Genomic DNA, 23449 nt, shown 5'->3' on the forward strand with positions numbered 1-23449 from the left:
CTTTTTCCCCCCCCCCCCCCCGCATATTTTGAGTTTGTGGGAGGGGTCTCACTCTGTCACCCAGACTGCAGTGGCAAGATCATGGTTCACTGCACCCTCAACCTGGACTCAGGAGATCCTTCCACCTCAGCCTCCCTAGTAGCTGGGACTGGAGTGGCACCCCACACTTAGCTAATTTTTTGTGTTGTTTTTATTTTTGTTTTTTACTGTGTGTAGAGATGAAGTCTTGCTATGTTGCCTATGCTGGTTTCAAACTCCTGGGCTCAAACAATTCTCCTGCCTTAGCTTCCCAAAGTGCTAGGATTGCAGGCGTGGACCACTGAATGTGCCTGCTTTCATCTTCTTACAGATATAAGAACCAAGATCATTGACTAAGAGTGAGGTCTTGCCAGGATGCTAAAATATTACTTCTTTACCAGCGTGAGAAAGTAAGACTGTAAGGCTAACATCGTATTAATTCAGGGAACTCACTTGAAATTTGTGGCTTCAAGATTTCAGCAAAGTCGGGCTCGGTGGCTCAGCCTGTAATCCCGCACTTTGGGAGGCTGAGGTGAGTGGATTGCCTGAGCCCGCGGGTTCGAGACCCGCCTGGGCAACTTGGCGAGACCTCGTCTCTACAACAAACCAAAAAATGAGCCGGGCGTGGTAGCGCAGGCCTGTCGTTCCGGCTACTTGGAAGGCTGAGACGAAGGATCGCCGGAGCCCAGCAGGTCAAGGCTGCGGTGGCCGGGAGCGGCCACTGCACTCCAGTCTGGGCGACAGAGTGAGACTCCAACTCAAAAAAAAAAAAAAAAAGAAATGGCAGGGAAGTATGACAAAATGGACATCTCTGTTGACAAAATGGACATCTCTGTTGTTGACAGGAGTATAAAGTGGTACAAGTTATTGGCAGTTCAATTTCATAAAAACTATAAATAAAAATTCATAATTGAAATAGTACATATTTTTCCCAGGAATATATCTCAAGGAAATAATTGGGCAAGTAGTAATATATGTATAAAATGTCCACTGCGCCACTTTTTAATTTAATTTTATTTTGAGTTAAGTCTCACTCTGCTGCCTAGGCTGGAGTGCAGTGGCATGCTCACAGCTAATGGCAGCCTCGACCTGTTGGGCTCACGTGATCCTTCTACCTCAGCGTTTCAAGTAGCTGGAACCATAGGCATGTACCATCACGCCTGGCTAATTTTTTGATTTATTGTAGAGCAAGGTCTTGCCATGTTGCCCATGTTTCGACCACTTGAGCTCTGGCAACCATCTTGCCTCTGCCTCCCAAAGTACTAGGATTACAGGTGTGAGCCACTGCTCCTAGCTACCACATTAAATAATAGGGGAAAAAAAAAATCAGAAGCAAACTAAATGTACATCATCAGAAAATTGATTAAATAAATCATAGTAGATCTATACAATGAATGAAGTAGAACTATACAAACTGACACAGAAAAGTGCATGTTGAATGATGGCATTTATATTTTAAATAGATTTATACATGCACTTACGAGTATAAAGAACATGCCCCAAGCTTTTAGCTACTGTTATATCTTGACATTATAACATTTAATTCTTACTTAAAAATCTGTCTGTATTAAATAAATTTTCCACATAATGATTTGTTATTTTTTACAATCAGCAAAATCAAAGATACCCTCATGGGGGAAGTACAGGATGGTGATGATAGAAAAGACAGGGATACTTTTAACATTCTTTCTAAACTTATTTCATTATTTGAAGTATTTACTTAAGATGTCTCTTTTTATCTTAGAAATTATTACTTAACCAGAACTAGATAGGTTCAAAGCTATCTTCCTAAGAAACAGGCCACAACCAAGAGTTACAGATGAGGCTAAATTCTAAGTAAGATTTCTAATACAAAGCTCAAAGGAGCTGAATATTCTTGTTCTTTAAAAAAACTCATCAATTCTCATTCTACTCTAACACTGATTAACCAAAATTTACTCAAAGACCGCCACTTCTAAAGGCTCATCAGGCATTAAGAACACAGAAACTCAGAGGCGGATGAGTCCAAGACAGATTTTTAGGGCAGTCAGTCAACCACCAACCCCGGGGCACTGATCGCATTTTTCCTTCCGTTTCACAATTTTCATTTGAAAGTTTCCTGTATTTTATTTCCACTGTACATAGCAAGAATGCTCAATGTACTGTGATACCCAGAGGTAGGCCCGGGGAGAGGTTAAGTGGACCCTGTGTTTGAATCCCTCTCTAATAATTTATTACCTAATATGTTTTTCAGCAAGAGACAATCTCTCTGTACCTCAGACTTCTCACCATAAAACGGGTAACAATATGAGGGGGACCTCAAAAACTTGAAATTTATTTATTAAAAAATTGTGTATTTATTTTTACACGTATAAACTTCAGTTACCTTCAAAGTACTCTCCATTTGATAATACATACCTACTAAGACACTTCTTTCACTGCTTAAACAGTTTTTGAACTCATCGATTTGGATGCCTTTTAGTGCTTCTGCTGTTTTTTATTTCCCCTCTTCCATATTAGCAAAATGTTTCCCTTTGAGGACTATTTTCATCCAGGGAAACAAAAAGTTGCTTCAGGCAAGAGTGGGCGAACAAGGAGGGTAGGACATGGGGGTCATGCTGTTTTTGATCAAAACACTCAGCATGGTGTGAGCAGGTGCGGTGTCACAGTGGAAGAAGCAGTCACCTGCTTGGCGCCACTCAGGACCTTTCTTCCACAAATCGTGACAAAACCTCAAAACCTCCAGAAAAAAACTTTGGCTGACTGTTTGATCTGGAATTCCAAGTGTACTATAAGGGGCCTGCCCTCCAAAAGATAATTCTGGGACTTTTGGATCACTCCCTTATAGTATTTATATCACAGAATTAAATGAATAAATAGTATACCAAGAATTTAAAAAACTACATCCCAAAATGCTATTATTGTCATCGTTATAGTTCTACATTCGATGCAATGTCCCAAATTATAAGATTTATAACAGAAATAAAAATTGACAGCGCCTTTAACTGAGAATACTTTGCTGTGAGTTCATAAGCTAACTCTACTTACACTGAATTTAGTGTTTAGTGGAAGGAGATGAAACCAGACAAGCACATTAATACCAGAATGTAAAGGGCCTGGAATGTTCTGCTAAGCAGCATGGATTCTATTCTGTAATTAATGCACCAAAAACAAAGGTTTTAAAGAAGAGTTAAATGAAGGGCTTACAGGGACATCCATCATCCTATCATTTAATTTTCTTAATAAGTGTTTCTGTAGTATATTCAGGACATTAACTTTTCAAAACCGTTGTCCGTAGTTATTAGAAGAAGCCATTTCCAGCTACTTTTTAGAATCATATTGATATATCACGTCAGTTCAAATATGCCTAAAATTTTAACTTCTGATTTTTTTTTTTTTTTTGAGTCGGAGTCTCACTCTGTCACCCAGACTGGAGTGCAGTGGCCGCTCCTGGCCACCGCAGGCTCGACCTGCTGGGCTCCGGCGATCCTTCCGCCTCAGCCTTCCGAGTAGTCGGAATTACAGGCATGCACCACCACGCCCGGCTGATTTTTTTATTTATTGTAGAGATGAGGTCTCGCTGCCCAGGCGGGTCTCGAACCCACGGACTCAGGCAATCCACTCACCTCAGCCTCCCAAAGGCGCGGGATTACAGGCTGAGCCACCGAGCCCGGCTAACTTCTGATTTTTAAACATAGGTGACTCCATGAGGTTAGCTGGTTAGCTAAAGTATTTGATTTTTAGAATAGTAATCACTAATTAAATTAGAAATGCCTACAAGCTATAAAAACTACAATAGATCCTTTTGCCAGGCAGTAATAGCAAGCAGCAATAGTAATAACAATAGTTTAAGAGATTTTTATATGTCAGGCATGGTTCTAAATGTATTAATTCACTCAATCCTTATAACTCTATGAGGCAAATGTTATTATTTAATTTTACAGATGAAAACACTAAGATAGACAGAAGAAAGTTACTCCCTCAAGGTTATTATTCAGTACTGTATAAATCCAGACAGAACTATATCATAACTTGAGTTCCCACTCTAGTCTGCTATACTGCTGTATGCTTTCCAGAATTGAAAGTTCAATAACAAACCATTTATTTTTCTGTCCTGCTAATTCAAATGTATTTCAGTTACTTTTAATTTTCAACGTTTGCCTCCATATATTAAAACCATTTTAAAGTTGTATAGCGGACATTTAAATTATCTGGCAACCATTCCCTACCTCTCACAACTATCCTTCCTAATTTATAACCATACTCAGATGAATGGACACCTTTTGACTTAAGGGATGTGTACCTTTTGACTTAAGAAAATCAACATATTTTCCTGGACACAAGGGCTCAGAATTGGGCAGATTACCTGGGAGGACTAATCATGGTGAATTTCAGGTTTCCTGTTCAGTAACGTTAGGAGGAAAGCAATTCATCTGGATATTTACTAAAATCTAAACTGTTACCAATAGCATCCTACAACCATGAGGATTAATCTGACACCATCAAGGATACACTGAAGAATCAGGAATAAAACTGGTCCTTGAAGATATGGGCAAGTCATTCTACCTGCTGAAGTCCATCCTACCTCTTGATACTCAGTTATGAGAGCCCAAATCCCCTTTTGCATAGCTCAAACCAGTTTGAATTGAGTATTGTTTTTTGTATTTTGGGTTTTTTTTTTTGAGAGAGGGTCTGATTCTGTCACCCAGGCTGGAATGCAGGGGTGTGATGCTGGCTCACTGTAGCCTTGACCTCCAGGACTCAAGTGATCCTCCAAACGCAGTCTCCCAAGTAGCTGGGACTATAGGCACACACCACCATGCCTGGCCAATTTAAAAAATAATTTGTAGAAACAAAGTCTAGCAATGTTGTCCAGGCTGGGTAAGCTAATATTCTATTTCATGCTACATAAAGCATCCTGACTGATACAATGGATTGAGTTTTTCTAGGTTTCCTCTTTCAATAATAAATCATAGAAAAGGAAGACTAAAATTGTCAACTGTTATGACATTTAGAAGCAGCAAATAATACCTGATAAAATTACTGGGGGGAAAAAGTTTTGTTCCACTGTCAGCTATAAAATCTTATTTTAATTTAAAGCTTAAAGAAAATCTACAAAATTTTGAAACCCTTTAAGGAAAAAAACCCAAATGTACAAAATAGCTACACAATCCCTTCACTCAAAGTCACCTAATCTTTTAAAATGCATTTCAAGATGAATGTTTTAAGCCTCTCAAAAATAAATGTAATCATTCCTTTAAAAAATCTATTTTATTAGTATTAGTATTATAATAAGTGTTTTTGGAAGTATGAATACAAAGGATCTGTGTAGTTACTTGGTATGGATTAAAAGAACTAGAATTTGGAGAATAAAAACCACAATTTCATGTCTCACATCATCATGTAAATACTTTGAAAAATAACAGTTATATATTATATTTTGCCTCTTTAAACATCAGTACCACCACTACACGTTAATAATAGGAAACAGGCTAACTATGTGGTATTGGCTTGAGTAGACAGTACATTAAGAAAATGCATGTAACAGGTGGGGACTGAAATGAAATGAAAAAGAACATTTTACTTCCAATACTTAAGTACTTAATAAAGCAGTTTTCAACAGGAGGTGGGTAGAGGCAGTGGGAGTGTTTGAAAATGGCTGGGTGGTTTTGGTTGTTTCAAGACCGGGGAGCACTTGAGGTAGGAGCAAGGAATGCTAGTCTTCCTATAATGCATGGGAAAGTCACACACAACAAAAAAATTATCCCATTCAACATGCCAATACAGTTCCTACTACAAAGAAACACTAGAAAGTAGAGCAGATATCTGCATACCAAAAATGAATACCAGCAATAAATGTTGGCATCTGTTTCATGTTAACTACGGAGAAAATATATTCTATAGGAACTTAGGCAAAAGACACACAATGCAGGAGATGAGCCATATGTACTCTCACAGATGGCTAGAAAATATAGAAGAGGAGGACTTTCTAGGATTGAGAAGTGACCAGCGTGGGCACACTTAGTTGAGCAGATTAGGAAATCAGGTGGGGGGAGACTGTGAAGATCCATATTTGAATAAAGATCACTCATAGGAACAAAAGTTTTCTACTCAAAGCATGACTTTCCCTAAACCCCCTGGCGTGGCAGAGTGGGCCTCTTTCCAGCCTCTCCCTCATCACTTACCAACTCCCACCCTAGCTTCTAGGCATGCCAACTTCTTGCATGTCCTATATTTGCGCCACTATGTTTTGCATCTGATATTCTCACTACCAGACCAACTTAGATCTTTGTCTGGATAAAAACTGAGACATTAAAAACTGCTCCTCGCCAGGCTCGGTGGCTCAGCCTGTAATCCTGCGCCTTTGGGAGGTGGAGGTTAGTGGATTGCCTGAGCCCGTGGGTTCGAGACCCGCCTGGGCAGCGAGACCTCATCTCTACAATAAATCAAAAAATCAGCCGGGCATGGTAGTGCATGCTGTAATTCCGGCTACTCGGAAGGCTGAGGCGGAAGGATCGCCGGAGCCCAGCAGGTCGAGGCTGCAGTGGCTGGGAGCAGCCACTGCACTCTAGTCGAGGCGACTGAGTGAGACTCCAACTCAAAAACAACAACAACAACAACAACAAAACTGTTCCTCATTCTCCAAAAAATAAGCTCAAATTCTAACTTCTCTAGAAAGTATTTCCTGTCCCCTGCTCTCTGTGAACAACACTCCTTCCAAAAAACTGGGGCAGTGTGCCCTCCTGTGTGCTGCAATCTCACCCCACAAGTATTCCATCACAGCATTAACTACACTAAACTCTAAGAGCTTGCAGTCTTGTGCTCCCACTGGCTGAACTAATTGAGAATAAGGGCAGCGAATTGCTGGCACACGGGTCAGTGGTTTTCAGGTAGAGACAAACATCAAAATTATCTGGGTCTTTTTAGAAATAAAGATGCCCTAATAACCAATGAATTAGCAATTCTGTTGGTCAAGTCCAGGTAGCTACATTTTGAAATTTCCTTACACTTAATTCTGACATGCATTCTAAACAGAAAACCATTATTAAAAAACTGGCACTATTACTCCATTTTGCAGATAAGGCAACAAACACAGGGAGGTAAGTAACTTGCCAAGAAAACTCTTACACATAAAGATTAAATTAAATCCTGTTGTGTTTAACACCAAAAAAAATTCAAGAAATATTAACTATTTTATCCTCTTTTAAAAAGCAAACAACACTGAAGAAGACTTGTGTTATTTTGCTTAATGAGAATTACTTGAAACAAATTATATTTGCAACTTGCCGGAAAGGTAGCAATTTCAAATGAGGGTAGGGATAAGAAGAGGAGGGAGTTAATTTCAGGCTATGAAATGGACTACAACACTCAAAGAGCTTCAGAGAGTGCCAGTTCAAGAGATAAACTGACACATTTCACCTACTACCAATGCTCCCCCTATGGCCCATGGAAGTATTTATGAGCTAATGACTCCTGCAGACACATAAGCATTAAACAGTTCTGAGAAGGTGGCTGTTAAGGTAACAGCATGCTTTAGAAAGATGTATATCTAGCAGAAGTGATTAAGAAGGACTGAGGTGAGGATACAGTGATGGTAGACAGAGCACTCAGAACTCCCCCAACATTCAACAGTGACACAAGGAGGGTGCACAGGACAATACAGTTGAGTCAACAGAAAGGGACAAATTTTGGAGGCGTATCTGAAGGAATGGACTTGGTGACCAGGAAGTTTTCCTTAACTGAATCAGTTTGGGAACCCCAAGATGATCAAGTGTTCACCTTTCCATTTCTATGAATGCTGGCTAACTGCTGCTGTGGAAAGGAACACCCTCTGTGACATCATGACACAGGAACTCCCTTATCACTGTCTACATGGCCACAGTAAGTGAAAGCCTAACTGGGGAACCATTAGGCTTCTAATCTTTCATACAGTTCTAAGTCATTGCTGTTGCTCTGAAGTCATTCCACCAAACTGTATCAAAGCAATTACAGCAGAGAGACCATAGAGCTAACCATTTCCACCAGTCAACACGTTTATACTGAGCGCCTATTATGTAATTCCACAAAGCCCACTACAAAATTCACTTGTCCCCCCATGACCACAACTGCTAAGCCCATCATCTCATTTCCCTTTCTTTTTTCCTAAAGTCAGTTTGCAACCAAGTATAAACTGACACTACTTGTTAGACACAATGTAAAAAAAAAAAAAATCCTGTGCTTTAAGAAGTACATCACCACACAAGTGTTTAAGAAAGCAGTGTTACTGACATTAATACAGGGGTGGATGGGTATATCACTGTAATATAATTAGGATGCTGTAATTTTATCCAAAGAACAAAAAGAAGTTTTTTGAATCTGTAAAAGGTTTAATATGTCTTTACAAGAGGGACACCTAGTGGCTAGCTTCTAAAACAAGAATGGGGCTCTTAAAAATGAATTCACACTGTTGTTTAATAATAGGCACAGCTCTATTATCTTAATGCTATAAATACAAGACACACATACACACACAACTAAAGAACCCTAAGCCAAAAGGATGCATTGAAAAGTTAAGGCCTCACAGTTCTAAGCTGACAGTAGCAGAAGAATGGTAAATAGGATAGGATTGCTTAGAACTGAATCTCAAGGTCATGTGGAGACAACTGGAAAGAGAAGGTCAAAAGTTGAATCCATATCTGAGGAATGGGTGGTTAGTCCACACAAAAGACCTGGAGTTAAGCTAAACATAGTACTGGAGAAGGATCCATCCCTCAGTCTAATTCATTCTTCTATGTGACAAGTCAAGGTGCATTCCCACTGCATATGACCTCTGACCAAGATAGCCAGGAAAATAAAATGAGGGATTTATACAACCAGATGAAACATGTTGTCCAAAGACAACCAATACAGCCTCCAGGTTAATATCTATGGCTTTTGATAGAAAAACACTAAAACAGAACTGAAGGAGTAGCAGCCATGGATAAAAACATGGAATTTTATATCATAGTATCAGAATACTTTTCAAAGATTAAATTTACAACCCAAAATGTATAACTGTCCTGCCCACATCTATCAATATCTTTCACAATTATTATTTTTAAAAATGCAGTTATTTGGTCTTAAAGTCAACAATACCTGTACATGGTCTAAAATTAAAAAAGGTACAAAGGGGCATACAATTACCATCCCTGTCCCCTTCCACCTAATTTCTCTGCCTGAAGGTAAGCACCAGTAAGTTACCAGTCTATAATATAAACATATATGTATGTAAACTTTGAAATTAATATGGTTCTACATCTGCCTCAATATTTCCTGCAATTATTCCATATAAGTACATTTAAATCTGCCTCATTCTTTTTCCATTACAAAGTTATGCCATAATTTATTTAAGCAATGTACTATCAATGGACATTTATTGCTTTTTTTTTAAATTTTAGAGTTGTGGAGTATATATGAGGATTTGCAAATTGCCTGCAAGTGAGGTGTGGGCTTCTAGCAAGACCCCCTCCGCCGGTCACAGCGGGTGGCTGTGTTCCCCTTATTCTCCCTCTCTTCCTCCCATTAGCAGTGCCCAGAGTCAGTTGTTCCTGCCTTTGCGCTTGCATGCTCAATGTTTTTTTTTTGTTTTTTTTTTTTTTGGAGTCTCACTCTGTTGCCCAGGCTGGAGTGCAGCGGCACACTCACGGCCACCGCTGCCTCAACCTGCTGGGCTCAGGTGATCCTTCCACCTCAGTCTTCCAAGTAGCTGGGAACTACAGGCACATACCACAATGCCTGGCTAATTTTTTGATTTATTGTAGAGATTAGGTCTCGCCAAGTTGCCCAGGCTGGTCTCGAACCCATGGGCTCAGGCAATCCTTCGCCCCAGCCTCCCAAAGTGCTTGGATTATAGACATGAGCCACCGTGCCTGGCCATGCCCAATGTTTAAGGCCCGCTTATGAGTGCAAAGCCTTTGAAGTAAGTCCAGCAGGATTATTCAAAGAGTAATTTCTTAAAATGTCCTCAATACAGGTCAATGACTTCAAACCAAATTCTATTACTACAAAGCAGCAGTCCCCATCCTTTTTGGCATCATAGACCAGTTTTGTGGAAAACCATTTTCTACAGACCGGGGAGGGGGAAAGTTTTTGGGATGATTCAAGTGCATTGTATTTATTGTGTACTTTATTTATATTATTATTACATTGTAATATATAATAAAATAATAATTATGAAACTATTATTTTGATGAGTCTGCAAGCAATTGATTTACTAAGGTCTCTGTGCAGTCAAACCTCACTGCTAATGCTAATCTGTATTTGCAGCTGCTCCCCAGCACAAGCATTACCACTGCGGCTCCACCTCAGATCATCAGGCATTAGATTCTCATAAGGAGCGTGCAACCTAGATCCTTCACATGTGCAGTTCTCAATAGGGTTTGCACTCCGATGAGAGAATCTAATGCCGCCGCTGCAGTGGAGCTCAGATGGTAATGCAGTGTTGGGGAGAGGCTGTAAATACAGATGAAGCTTCTCTCCCTGGCCAGTATCATTCTGTGGCTCAGGGTTTGGGGACCCCTGTTATAAAGGGCAAAATGATGTGGTTCACGCATGCAGCTTTCTTATTTAACACAGACACACATACGTTATGCACCAAAACTTAAGCATGACACTTTTCTGGTAAAAGAACTCGTATTTTTTTTTTTTTTGAGATGGAGTCTCACTCTGTCACCCAGGCTGGAGGGCAGTGGTGTGCTCTCAGCCACTGCAGCTTTGACCTGCTGGGCTCCTGCAATCCTTCCACCTCAGCCTTCCAAGTAGCTGGAACTAAAGGCACGCGCTACCATACTCGGTTAATTTTTTTTTTGATTTATTGTAGAGAAGTGGTCTCGCCAAGTTGCCTGGGTGGGTCTCCAACCTGCAGGCTTGGGCAATCTTCTCGCCTCGGTCTCCCAAAGTGCTGGGATTACAGGCTGAGCCACCGAGCCCAGTCAGAACTCATGTATTTAAACTGATTCTCAAAGTAGTTCAGATCCAAAGAACCAATGATTTAAAGTGAGCTTCAGATCTTTCAGACAATTATTTTAAACTCCAACAATTCTTTTTACACCTAACATATCACAGATAGCATTCCATGACAATACTTCCACATCTGTTTCTGTTTAGTGGCTGCATGAAATTCCATTGTATGACAGTACCATCATTTCTTTAACTCAATCCATATTAAAGGATACTTTAGGTTGCTCTCAGTTTTTACAGCAATGCTGCAATAGACACGTGTTCATACATCTTATTAAGCTTTTACTGATACATTTGTAAGCTAAATTCCTTGAGTTGTTTATAATATTTTAAGGCATATACAATTTTTAGAAATAGTCACAAAATTTTATATAAGAAAATATATAACACTTTGAGAAATATAACCAAACTGCCTTCTAAAATGACTGTACCAATATCAAGAGTAGTGGAAGAGGGGCCAAACCTCACTATTATGCAATATAGCCATTTAACAAACCTGCATGTGTACCCCATGAATCTAAAATAAAAAAAAATTAAAAATAAACAGTGAAAGGCAAAGTAGCCTAGTTAACCTGTACTTTCATTACAGAAGTGATTAATATGTGTATATTTATCAGCTATACATTATATATGTATATATATCTTTCTATGACCACCTATTCTTACCTTCTGCCTCTTTTCCTAATTAGTTGCTAGTCTTTTTTCCTTGTTAATGCTATGTACTCTTTAACATATGTGTTCAAGACTTTTTGGCCCAGTTTGTCTTTTAACTTAATTATGTATTTTTTTTTGCCATGAACATTTTCAAAATTTCATGTAAACAGTTATTTTTTTTCTCTATAGCTTCTGGATGGAATATTTCTAGATGGATGTTCCAGTATTTTTAAATTTCATTTTAGGTTTAAGATTGTGACCAATCTAGATGTTTTCTTAGTAAAAGATCCAACATTTACCCCAAGGGGTAAGTGTCTCAACCCATTTATTATGTAATTATTTATATCGATTTGAAATGCTTCCTTGGTCATAATATGCCATTTATTTCCTATAATCTAATTATAAATTTCTTGCCAACTCTGTAAAACTTTACTACAATTTCATAAATGAGCCCAGCCTCATCACTCTTCTTTTTCACTTTTCCTCGCATTTCTCCTGCATAATTCAGTATGAACTTGTCGTTTTGTCATGAACTCTCTTCCAATAACTAAATGAGTAACTCAATAAAAAACAACAAACAAAATCCCCTTGATATTTTGATTAAGATTACATGACATTTAAAGATCACTTAAGAAGTAAATGTTATTTCTATAATATTGAGTCTCCTAGGAACATAACACTTTATTCCATTTATTAAAATCTTCTAAATCATTAAGTATTTCAGAGTTTTCTTCATATAGCTCTTTCATATTTCTTTCAACAGTTTTTGATTAGCACTAGGTGAAAGTGAACGTAAAGTTATAGATTACCACAAAGAGATGAGGAAAAGGAGCTACCTCTAAAAGAGTCACTATTTTAAAGTAGTTTGGAATTTGCTCCAAAATAAGTAGGAAGGTCAGCATTTCCTTATCAAGCTTCTCTATTTTTAACAAAGAATGTCAGCCTTGCTTTGGCTCAACTTAGTATAAGCATCTCTGAACTCTTTGTTTGTTATAGTTATCCATCATTACGTTTCTGCAAATTCACTAGTCCTCTAAAATTCACCTTTATTGAATATACTTTTGACTTCACAGGCCGGCTAATGTTACACTCTACTTTGACTATTCAGTAAAAATTACAGTTCTTATTCTTAGAAAAATTCACATATCATATATTTTGCTTAGAATTTTAGGAGATTCAGAGTCATAACGGTCAAAAACTCCTACCGTAAAGGATGCCTGGGTTAGAATAAATAAGGTACCTACTTCGTCTGCTGCTACAGTCACCTGCAATAGTTCTACAGAAGTAATTCAAGCATAATGGCATGTTAGTCACACTTCATGCGGGGGCATTTAACTTTAAACTTTTTGGGAAATAGCTTCATACTTTATAGAAGTTAAAAAAACTACCAAAAATTCTTCACTCAGATTCCATAAAAGTTACCATTAGAATATTTAAGTTTTAAACAACTTTTATTTGAGCTTTTTACTATATTGCAGCTCAAGTTGCTTAAACAAGCAAAGAACCAATTTAAGATCTAGGGAGTATTAATAACAATCTTAGTAGAAGACTAACTCTCACTAACAATTCCAAAAATCACCAAATCTACAAAACTAAAATAGTTTTCTTAACTACATCAGCAGCAAAACCTGACTAAGCCAGTTTATAGTAATTATTTATCTATTATAATGTAAACATTCATAGGTTTCACTGTAGAAATAGTACTGTTTGACTCTGCAGTGCTGCCCCAGGCCTAGGAGGGGTAAATGCAATATACAGTATATGTAACATTTTCCCAAGGATTTCACATAAGGGAATGTAGACCTTAATGTCATTATATATTATTTACTATTTGCCAGGTACTACTTTAGTTACTATTTCATTTAATCCTCTCAATAACCCAGTAAATTAAATCTTGCCCAAGATTACCTAATATGAATAAAATGGTAGGTGATATGCAAATTCACGTTTGTCTGAGTCAAAGCTTTAACCGACTTTTGCAAGTTAATTGAAAAAGTATTGAAAACTAGTCTCTTAAAAACAAAATACGTAGGAGCTGATTAGTATTCTAGGAATAGATTTCACATCCCTTTCTTCCCTCCTTCCAGTAAATACCACTGAAATAATCTAAAACCCTGGTCATTTTATGTGAGTGGCTGACACAAGTATCCTGAACAAAGTACTTCCAAATGTCTTTTTTATTTTTTGCCCCTACAAGTAAAGTATAGGACATTGGAATCCTGATTCTGTCATACATTATATTAATAATCTGGTCCAAGAAAAGACTAGAACTATACATTTAAAAAGTATGTATCCTATATTTGGCAATCATAGGTGCTTACTTACACAATTCTTCTTTTACTGATGGTTTTACACCAGTTACTTATATACATCCCTTATATTCATATGCACATTAACATCTGAGATGCTTCTCAAAAGATAAGAAGAATACACACACACAAGTCCAAATTTTTATTAGAGTCACATGACAAAATTACCACTATTATCTTGTCATGGACCAGTAACAGTTTACAGATCAACCTTTGGGTAGCAATATTCCATAGTAAACCAAACCTTAAAGGATGTTCCTGATCAAATCAGATCACGTGATACACTAAAAGAAAGTTAAAAACTTACTTCTTATCAAAAAATGTTGAATTCTCTCTTCTCTTGGTGAATCCATTGGGTAGAAGTTTTAAATTAATACCTTGCCTTCGAGCACGATTTTTCATAAAGTGCATCTAATAGTCAAAAACAAACAAATGAATTTTAAAAAGTCTTAAATTTAAAAAGTTAGTAAAACAATGTTCAGTAATATAACAGTTAAGATTTTCTGAGAATGTATCATGTTTCACAAACAGCTCTAAGCAGTAATGTCATGTTTCACAAACAGCTCTAAGCAGTAATGTCACTTAATCTTCACAATGCTACTATAAGATAGGTATTATCATCTCTATTATAGAAATAAAAATTAAGTTCCGAGAGGTAGAACTTATATTCAAACAGGTCTAATTCCAGAGCCTATGCTTTTAACCATATGTTCTGTGATCCAAAAAAAGAATTTCATGGAGATTCAAAGAAAATACAGGTCATTTGGCAATCATAGGTGCTACTTACACAATTTTTTATCTCTTTTACTGATGGTTTTATACCAGTTAATTCTATATATCCCTGCTGTTACTAGACAGGTGGCTCACTAAAGGGAGGAACCATGGCACGGCCTTGTACAAGGCATAACTTAACCCTCTGCACTTAGATGTTTCCTCTGAGGGAACATCGTAAATCTAGCAAACCACTTGGATGTCCCCTCTTGTGGACACAAAGCGACTGTTGGTGATTATAAAGGACAGACTTATGCAAGCACAAACTTCAAAAAGATATGTTTCCTTGAAGTTTTCCATTCAAATTGAACAAAAAAGCAAATAAAGAGATGGAATATATTCTGAGTGAGATATGATCAATCAGTTGAGAAATGGCTTTCAGGAATCATGAGTGCATCCTTCCACATCTTCTTTGAACAACAGACTAGACAATAAATTACAGATTATTAATGTAGGAGAAGGAAAATGAGACTGCATTGTCTGCTTGAATATAAAAATATCAAGTGGAAGACGTCAAAAAAATTACTATTGCATAACATGCATCAATTAACCTGTAACACATATTGGTGACTGTCACACACGTAACCATGTGTTAGAAAAATAAAAGATATAAAATTTTGATTTTTTTTGTCATGAGTAAGTTCCTCAATGTCCAAAATCCCATTATAAGCCAAAAGTCACTGCAATAAAATAACTGATTCCAATGCTGTACTATTTAATATGAAGTGATTTGTGTTTCACTATTTTGCAAAAAAGTGCGGTCGAGTTGCTGGTAGGTGGTCCATGAGATGTCTCCGAGTGCAAAAGGTTAAAGTAGCCTCTATTGTAAGCAGTGCAAAATGGGATGAGGACATTCTGGCTCTGACATCTGTTACTACATTGACCACTTGGGTTGGTTAAGCTGAACTAGGCAACTCCAGATAGCTGTGAAGGAAGCAATATCATCAGATTTCTATTAAATCAAGGAAGAAGAAAGACCACACAAAGAAAAGTATAAATGCAAGCTTTTTGTTAAGTGAATGAGGATCTAGAATTTGCAATGTAAAGAGTTACAATCAAGTCATAAACCAAGGGAAAGGAAGGACCCGCTATCACTGGTTAGGAAGGAAAATGTTTTAAGAAATTACATGTAATTTTATAACTAGGGGACTTTAGTTTCAGTAATGGCAGTGATTATAATAGCAGTGACCACTGAAGACATCTGGGAATTCCTAATCAAAATAAGCTGAATCCCAGAATAATACACCCTCAAGATAAAGGTGAATCAGAAGTAAACATTTCCAGAGTATGGTAGGAAACTTGTATGGTTAGACTGAAATAGAAGAAAAAGAAAAAGAATCCATTAGAGTTGTAGTCATCGGACAGCCCTTGCTAGGATTCACCTTGATTTGCCTTGCTTGTGTGCAAGAAGCACTGAATAACCTTCCATACTCTAGAAAAAAGAACAATGTGGGAGGACTGACTATTAGATAACAAGTTTCAGTACAAACCTACAATAAATGAAAGAGTGTAGTATTGGTGCAGCATAGACCAGTAGGCAGTGGACCAACAGAGCTGGGCGTGGTGGCTCATGCCTGTAATCCCAGCACTTTGGGGAAGCAGAGGCGAGAGGATTGCCTAGGCCCAGGGGTTTGAGACTACATGGGGAACCTGGCAAGACTTCATCTCTACAATAAAAATAAATAAAATCAGCTGGGCACAGTGGCATGTGCCTGTAGTCTTAGCTAGTTGGAAGGCTAAAGCGGAAGGATTGCCTGAGCCCAGCAGGTTGAGGCTGCAGTAGCTGTGAGGGTGCCACTGCACTCTAGCCCGGGTGACAGAGACTTCAACTCAAAAAAAAAAAACAAGATAGTTTTGCAGAACAGTAGTAGGAACAGGACAAACTTTCCCAAAAATGGTGCTAGGGAAAATGGATTATCCATATGGAAAATTAAATGAGATCTCTACTTTACATGATACCAAAAATCAATTCCAGGTAGTTTAAAGACATAAATGTAAAATGCAAAACTATAAAGTCTTTAGATAATAAGTACAAGAGAATAGCTTCCTAATTTCAAGATAGGGAAGAATTTCTTTATAAAACATAAAACTCCTAACCATAAATGAAACAAATGATAATTTTGAGTATATTAAAATTAAGAACATCTGTTCACCATAAGACACTATACAGTGATAAGACAAGTCACAGAATAGAAGAAGCTACTTATAACATACAGCCAACTTGGATTGGAAATACCAAGAGTTCTTAAAAACCAGTAAAAAAAAAAGCTGGCCAATGAAAAGATGAGCAAAAGACTTGAAGAGGCACTCCACAAAAGAGGAAATCCAAATGGTCAATGAAATATTTGAAAGGGGTTCAATCTCATTAGAAAATTAAGGGTATTAGAATAGCAAGGCTTGTTAGCTCCTCCTTCAAAATCGGAATCTAAGTATTCTAATAGCATGACCCAAGATGCCATCACCTCGTATGGATCACAGGAAGAGCCGTGCAACACGTCTTCCTGTTTCCAATCCTCCACACTTGCTTCCTAAGGGCCGCGCAGCAGCCAGCGTGGTCTTTCAAAAAATAATCATGTTCAAAACCCTTCCATTTGCAGTTAGAATACATTAGAAGCCCTCACTGGTTTCTCTAATCTCATGCTCAACATTCTTCTCCTCACTCACTCTCCCTTCAGTCATCCTGTTCCTCTTTGAGATCCTCAAACGTAACCTTGCTCCTTCTACTTCTGTCTCTGCCTGGAATAATCTCCTCCAGAAGTTCACATGACAAACTCTTTCCCATCATTCAGATCGCTGCTTACATATCATCTCTCAGAGAAGCTTCTCCTGCAACCTCTCTCCAAAAAACATCATTTCGTTCTCTTTAATTTACTGAGCTTTCTTTATCTTCTACATGCACTGCTACCTGAAATTATATTTGCTTCTCTATTTATCCCGTCTCTTCCACTAAGTATGAGTTTCATGAGGGGAAGAACTTTGTTCTGAACACTGACCCATCCCTCGTAAGCAGAATGATGGTAGATCATGGTAATCACATATTTGTTAAGTAAAAAAACGAATCCAACTCATTGGAAAAAATTCTAACTGGAAGGTGTTAGATAAAATACTCACATGTCTATTGCTTATGGGTCTTTTCAAGAAAACATCTCTAGAAATATGGTCTGCTGTTCTTGCCACATCTTCCAAAAATCGATAATCTGAAATTTTCAAAGTAGAATAAACAAATGACATATACCAACAGGCCAGCGAACATCAAAATGCTATGCGTAAAATGGCTCACCACTCAGGAGATTCATTTCAGTAAACTGTTGTATTGAAATATATGCGGTTTTATCTCGAACTCCATTACATGTCAGTTCTGCTTTGTGTTTCTTCACACAGGGCAAACTGAAGAAACAGAGGAAAAACTTTGATATTTTAAGGTAAGAAAGGTACAGATATAGGTAATAAGGTTAAAAGTTACATATATACCTGCAGGAATATCGCATACAACGTGGACATCTGTACTTTGCTTCTTCTGTACCACAAGTTTCACACCTACAAAAGCCCACATAATCAATTAATTCTATGTCTCTACTCATAAATTTTGAAGGGTGATTCAATCACTCTTCACAATTTATAAACATGTAACTATAACATAACAAATGACAAATAACCCATAAAATGTTTGATAACTGTCAAACATTTGAAAATTCTTTCTCCATATAACTACATTTACAATGTTTTAGTATATATAGCTCAAGAAAATACATATTAAGTTTTTAAAAACTCATCTCAGTTTTGACTTCTTTTTCTACTGTAATCCGAGAATGAGATTATTCACTGATGTTTTAGCTTGTTATTCCTGACAAACTGGTAATGCTTGGGTGATTTTATGTGTGTCTAACCCGAAGTCCAACCCATGAACTATGTTTAGATATTTCAAAGTATGCACTCCAGAAAAAGAATACAAGACCCATTCAAATTTAGAGAGTACTAGTAGTATCTTTTTTCCTGAACTCCATACCTAACCTAGAATAAGCATCAAAATAATCTAGAAATGTTATTACCATCAACTGCTCTTCTAGGCTCTTGGAATACTGACAAAAGACAGTTACTTCTGTCTGGCCCACTGCTCTAGACAGTAATATTCCTAAGATTCTGACCACTCTTTTAGTTCCTTTGTTGCCACATGATCACACACTAATAAAATTAAACCAACAGCAATAAATATTGATAGCACCCAAATGGAAGCTTGACAACTGAATGACGCTGACTGTATTTTTGTCTAATTTTAACTTAACCCATCTTGTCACTGTTGGGTTTTATAAGACTTTTTCTCATCTCTATCCTCCCTCAAAGGAATACTCAGTCAAGAACATATTAAGTCAAGCCAGAGCGGGTTCCAAAGGGTCTTCAGGTCCCCCCAATTTTCACTATCCTTAACTTAACCACAACCCACTGGATAATATCAACTTCACGTTTTCACTGAATTTGTTGTCATCTGACAACATGCTCGGCTTCCCACCCCATACCCGTGCCCTGACCCCCACCAACAGTACTCAGACTCCAGAAACCCACACTCGTGCTTGTTTTCCCCTATTCCCCCTTCTGCTCAGAGCGCAGTTTCCAGACCTGAGCACTCCACGCCCTTATCCCCCTGTCCTACCTTGACATGGCCAGTTTCCGCTTGCAGCCCACTGGGTGATCCATCTGAGGCTCTTCCTTCACTTTGGGGTCATCCATCACTTCTTTCTTCAGGAGGTCCTTCTCTCCTTTTATTCCATCCATCCTCTCCTCTTTTATGTCCGGAGCGACGGACATGGCCTCCTGTTTTATGTCCAAGTTACCCTTCTTCTCTTCCTTCACTTCTGCCCAGTCCATCGCCTCCTCCTTCACCTCCACCTTCTCTTCCTTTACCTCTGGCTCATCCATCTTCTCTTCTTTCACCTCCAGACTACTGTCCACCTCCCGCTTCACCTCCACCACGCCTGCTTTCTCCTCCTTCACCCGAGGCTTGTCCTCCGCCTCCTGCTTGATCCAGCGGCCGGCCGACACGCCTCCGTCTACTTCCGGCCAGTCCATCCTTTCTTGCTTCACAACCGTTAAGCCCGTCGGCATCCCCTCCGCCCTCTGTCCACTTCCCTCCTCTCCATCCCCTGTCTTCTTCATTCCGGTCGGTCCGGCCTCCTCCATCCCCGCCGAGTCCCAGCCTCCCTCCCCAGCGGACTCCGGACTCGGCCGCGCCCCCCCGGCTGCGCGCTGGAGACCTCCTCCCGGCGTCCCTTCATTTTCCCCAGCAAACTCCATCGGCTGACGACCCTTGGCCCCCGCTGCCCCTCTGTCCTTCACTGTGGCTGCTCCACGCCCACCGGAAGGACGAGGGTCCCGAACACCGACAGCAGCCCACGTGGGAGCCGAGAAGCCGCAAGCCCCGAACGCCGGCCCGGAGCGACCGTAAAGCCACTCTTTTGCGACTCGCCGCGTCACGACTTGTAGCGCGCTTTCCGGCTCCGCGGCGGTCCTGCCGGAGCCTGTGGGGGAAGCTGCATGAGGCCACGCCCACTGATTCCTTTCCGCCCCACCCCCCACCCCCAGTGGCCCGCCACGCTCTTCTCGTTGGGAAAAGAGTGGAGGCGAGAGGGCTTGCCTCAGCCCAGAGGTTCGAGACCAGCCTGGGCAACTTCGTGAGGCTTCGTCTCTACAATAAGTTAAAAAAATTAGCCGGGCACGGTGGCGCGCGCCTGCAGTTCCAGCTACTTGGAAGGCTGAAGCAGAAGGATCGCCGAGCCCAGCTGGTCGAGGCTTCGGTGGCCGTGAGCATGCTACTGCACTCCAGCCTGGGGGACAGAGTGAGACTCCGAACTCAAAAAAAAAAAAAAAAAAAGTGGAGGAGCCTGGCCGAGAGAAACAAAGTGAAACCCGTACACTCTTGAAATGGGAAGACACACCCTAATCTGTGCTAACAATTAAATCTAATCTTGTAGGAAAATGGAGGACAGACCTGATGTCACGCCTCTCCAAGCTTTGGGTTCTTTCACCTATAACAGGGACAAATCTTTTAGTGTCGTTGTGAAGACTACGTTAAGTCATGCATGGGAGTTAGCTAGCAGTGACTGTCACAAACTCAATATATGGTGGCTGCTGCTATTACTGGGAATCCTGGCAAATTTCAGGTTAAGAAAGAGGATACTAACTTGTCTTCATCTTTTGTTATCGGTCTGTATTGAGTACTACAATTTTAATACCTTTTTTCCTCTCTTAAAATGTGTATACATTTTTGGGGCACTCTCTGTATGTATATATATCCCTGTTTAAAGACTTGGCCAACATTCAGTCCCCAGGAGTGGATCTAAGCACACACAAATACATACATACTCAAACAACCAAAAACCACCCCTGCATCTGTTTCAGCTACTTTTAAAAATTTTTACTATTACATGCTAGGCATCAGGCACTCTCACCTAATCTTCACATAATATCTGTGAGCTGTATTTTCTTTGCTTGCTGCAATGAGGAGACTTCAAAGAAATGGCTTCTCAGGTATGGGCTGCTTTGTGCTACCCAATCAGATGCTGTTAGTTTGCAGGGCATTCAGCTGTTATCATTCACTCACACATGGTTCAGGAAATGGGGGCTTTGAATGGGTGAGCAGAGTGAGGAAGAGTGGTAATTTTGAACCTTGGAACACCACTGATGGAGTAGTGCTGAGAAAATCCACTTATGAGTTGTAAGGAGGGAGCTTCCAGAGGAATCACATGGACAGTCTCTTTTGGAGAGAGAGGTGCCAGTTGTTTTTGGAATCAAGGAGAACCTGATCCAATTTTCAGGCTAGATTACATGTTGACACTGGGAAAAGGGGCTAAATAACAGAAAGAATTCATATTACAGCATGTATCAGTAATTTGTTCCTTTTTATTGCTGAATACCATCATGTATCAGTTGTTGGGCATTTGGATCATTTCCAGTTTGGGTTATTGAGAATAATTCTGCGTCTACATTCATATACAAGTCTTTGTGTGGACATGTTTTCTTTTCTTAAATCAAAACCCAGGAGTGGAAATTGCTGAGCTCTATGGTAAGTTTAATGTTTGAGAAATGGCCACACTGTTTTCAAAGTTGCTATACCGTTTTACATGCCCACTGACTGAGGATTCCAGTTTCTCTACATCCTTGCCAATACTTTGTATTGTCAGTTTTTTTATTATAGTTGTGTAGTGGTATCTCAATGTGGATTTAATTTGTGTTTTCTTAATGACTAATGAAGTTGAACATCTTTTCCTGTGCTAACTGGCTGTATATTTTCTTGGATGAAATGTTTATACAAATCTTTTGCCCATTTTTAATTGGCTTGTTTTTTTAATTATCAAATTAGTCGTTCTTCATATATTATGGATGCAGGTATGTGATAGCCACCAAGATGTTCCCTTATGATCCCTACCTGGGATCAAATCAATGTGTAGAATGTTCTCTTCATTATCCTGGGATCAGTCTGTGTTACTGATAGCAGAAAGCAGAAGTAACATGTTACTTCTGAGATTAGGTTTAGAAAAAGGCTGTGGTTTCTGTTTTAGACTCTTGCTCTTTTGTTCTGTTTCCTAGATCACTCAGTGGGGGAAGCAAGCTGCCATGTTGTGAGAAGCCCTACAGATAGGCCCATGAGGCAGGGAGCTGAAAGTCTCTGGCTGTTTATAGACAGAATTGCATCCCCTCACAATTTTTTTTTTTTTTTTTTTTAATAATTAATCAGTATTTTTATTATAGTTTTGTGGGGTACAGTTAAGGGTTAGGTGTACAATTACGTTTCATTCAGACACCCTGTTGATAAGAGGTGTTTTCCCAGCCCCAGACAGATATTTGCTACTGTTAATCCCATCTCCCTCCCCCCCATAGTTTCCTGGTACCGTCAGTCATTTTCTTATAGTATTACATTGGATGTTCAAGGTCCATTATATGAGTGAGAACATGTGATATTCTGATCTTTGTTTCTGTGTGAGGTCACTCAGTATTATAGACTCTAGTTCCATCCAGGTTGCTGCGAAATTCATGATTTTGTTCTTTTTTATGGCTGCGTAGTATTCCATCGTGTATATGTACCACATTTTTTTAATCCAGTCCTCTTTTGATGGGCAGCATGGTTGTTTCCAGGTTCTTGCTATTGTGAACAACGCTGCGATAAACATACGTGTGCAGGTATCTTTTTTATAGAGTGATTTGTGTTCTTCAGGGTATATTCCCAGTAGGGGGATTGCAGGGTCATATGGAAGGTCAATTTTTAGAGTTTTTAGGAATCGCCACACTGCTTTCCACAGAGGTTGCACTAGTTTACACTCCCACCAGCAGTGTAGAAGTGTTCCCTTTTCACCACACCCTCTCCAGCAGCTGTTATTTTTTGAGTTGTTGATAATTGCCATTCTGACTGGAGTTAGGTGGTATCTCAGTGTGGTTTTGATTTGCATCTCCCTGATGATTAGTGAGGTTGAGCACCCCTCACAATTTATATGTTAAAGTCGTAACACCTAGTACCAGAGATAGGGCCTTTAAAAAGGTGATTACGTTAAAAGGAGGCCATTAGGGTGGGCTCTAATTCAATCTGACTGATATCCTTATAAGAAGAGGTAATTGGGGCACAAAAAGAGACGTCAGAGATGTATGCACACAGAAAAATAACCATGTGAAGACATGGTGGCCATCTGTATGTCAATAAGAGAGGGCTCAGAAAAAACAAACCTGCTGACACCTTGATCTTGGACTTCTAGCTT

The 23449-nt window shown here is 39.2% G+C and overlaps 1 protein-coding gene across 2 annotated transcripts in view; it reads right to left on the reverse strand.

The window, feature by feature from the left end:
* ZNHIT6 (zinc finger HIT-type containing 6) overlaps positions 1 to 20057 on the reverse strand; it is a 48121-nt gene extending 28064 nt beyond the window's left edge. The window contains exons 1-5 of one of the 2 annotated variants that reach the window (XM_008064805.1): positions 19357 to 20057; positions 18180 to 18245; positions 17989 to 18095; positions 17820 to 17905; positions 14245 to 14348 (exon numbers count right to left, since the gene is read on the reverse strand). In XM_008064805.1, coding sequence (XP_008062996.1) covers positions 14245 to 14348; positions 17820 to 17905; positions 17989 to 18095; positions 18180 to 18245; positions 19357 to 19997 — 1004 coding nt within the window. In that variant the 5' untranslated portion in view covers positions 19998 to 20057. The remainder of the gene's footprint in view (positions 1 to 14244; positions 14349 to 17819; positions 17906 to 17988; positions 18096 to 18179; positions 18246 to 19356) is intronic. The other variant, XM_021715920.1, reaches the window with a different exon arrangement.
* Positions 20058 to 23449: the final 3392 nt, after the last annotated feature.

The sequence above is a fragment of the Carlito syrichta genome, unplaced genomic scaffold (assembly GCF_000164805.1).
Source record: "Carlito syrichta isolate Samal-C Ts95f unplaced genomic scaffold, Tarsius_syrichta-2.0.1 Scaffold308051, whole genome shotgun sequence".
Lineage (NCBI taxonomy): Eukaryota > Metazoa > Chordata > Mammalia > Primates > Tarsiidae > Carlito > Carlito syrichta.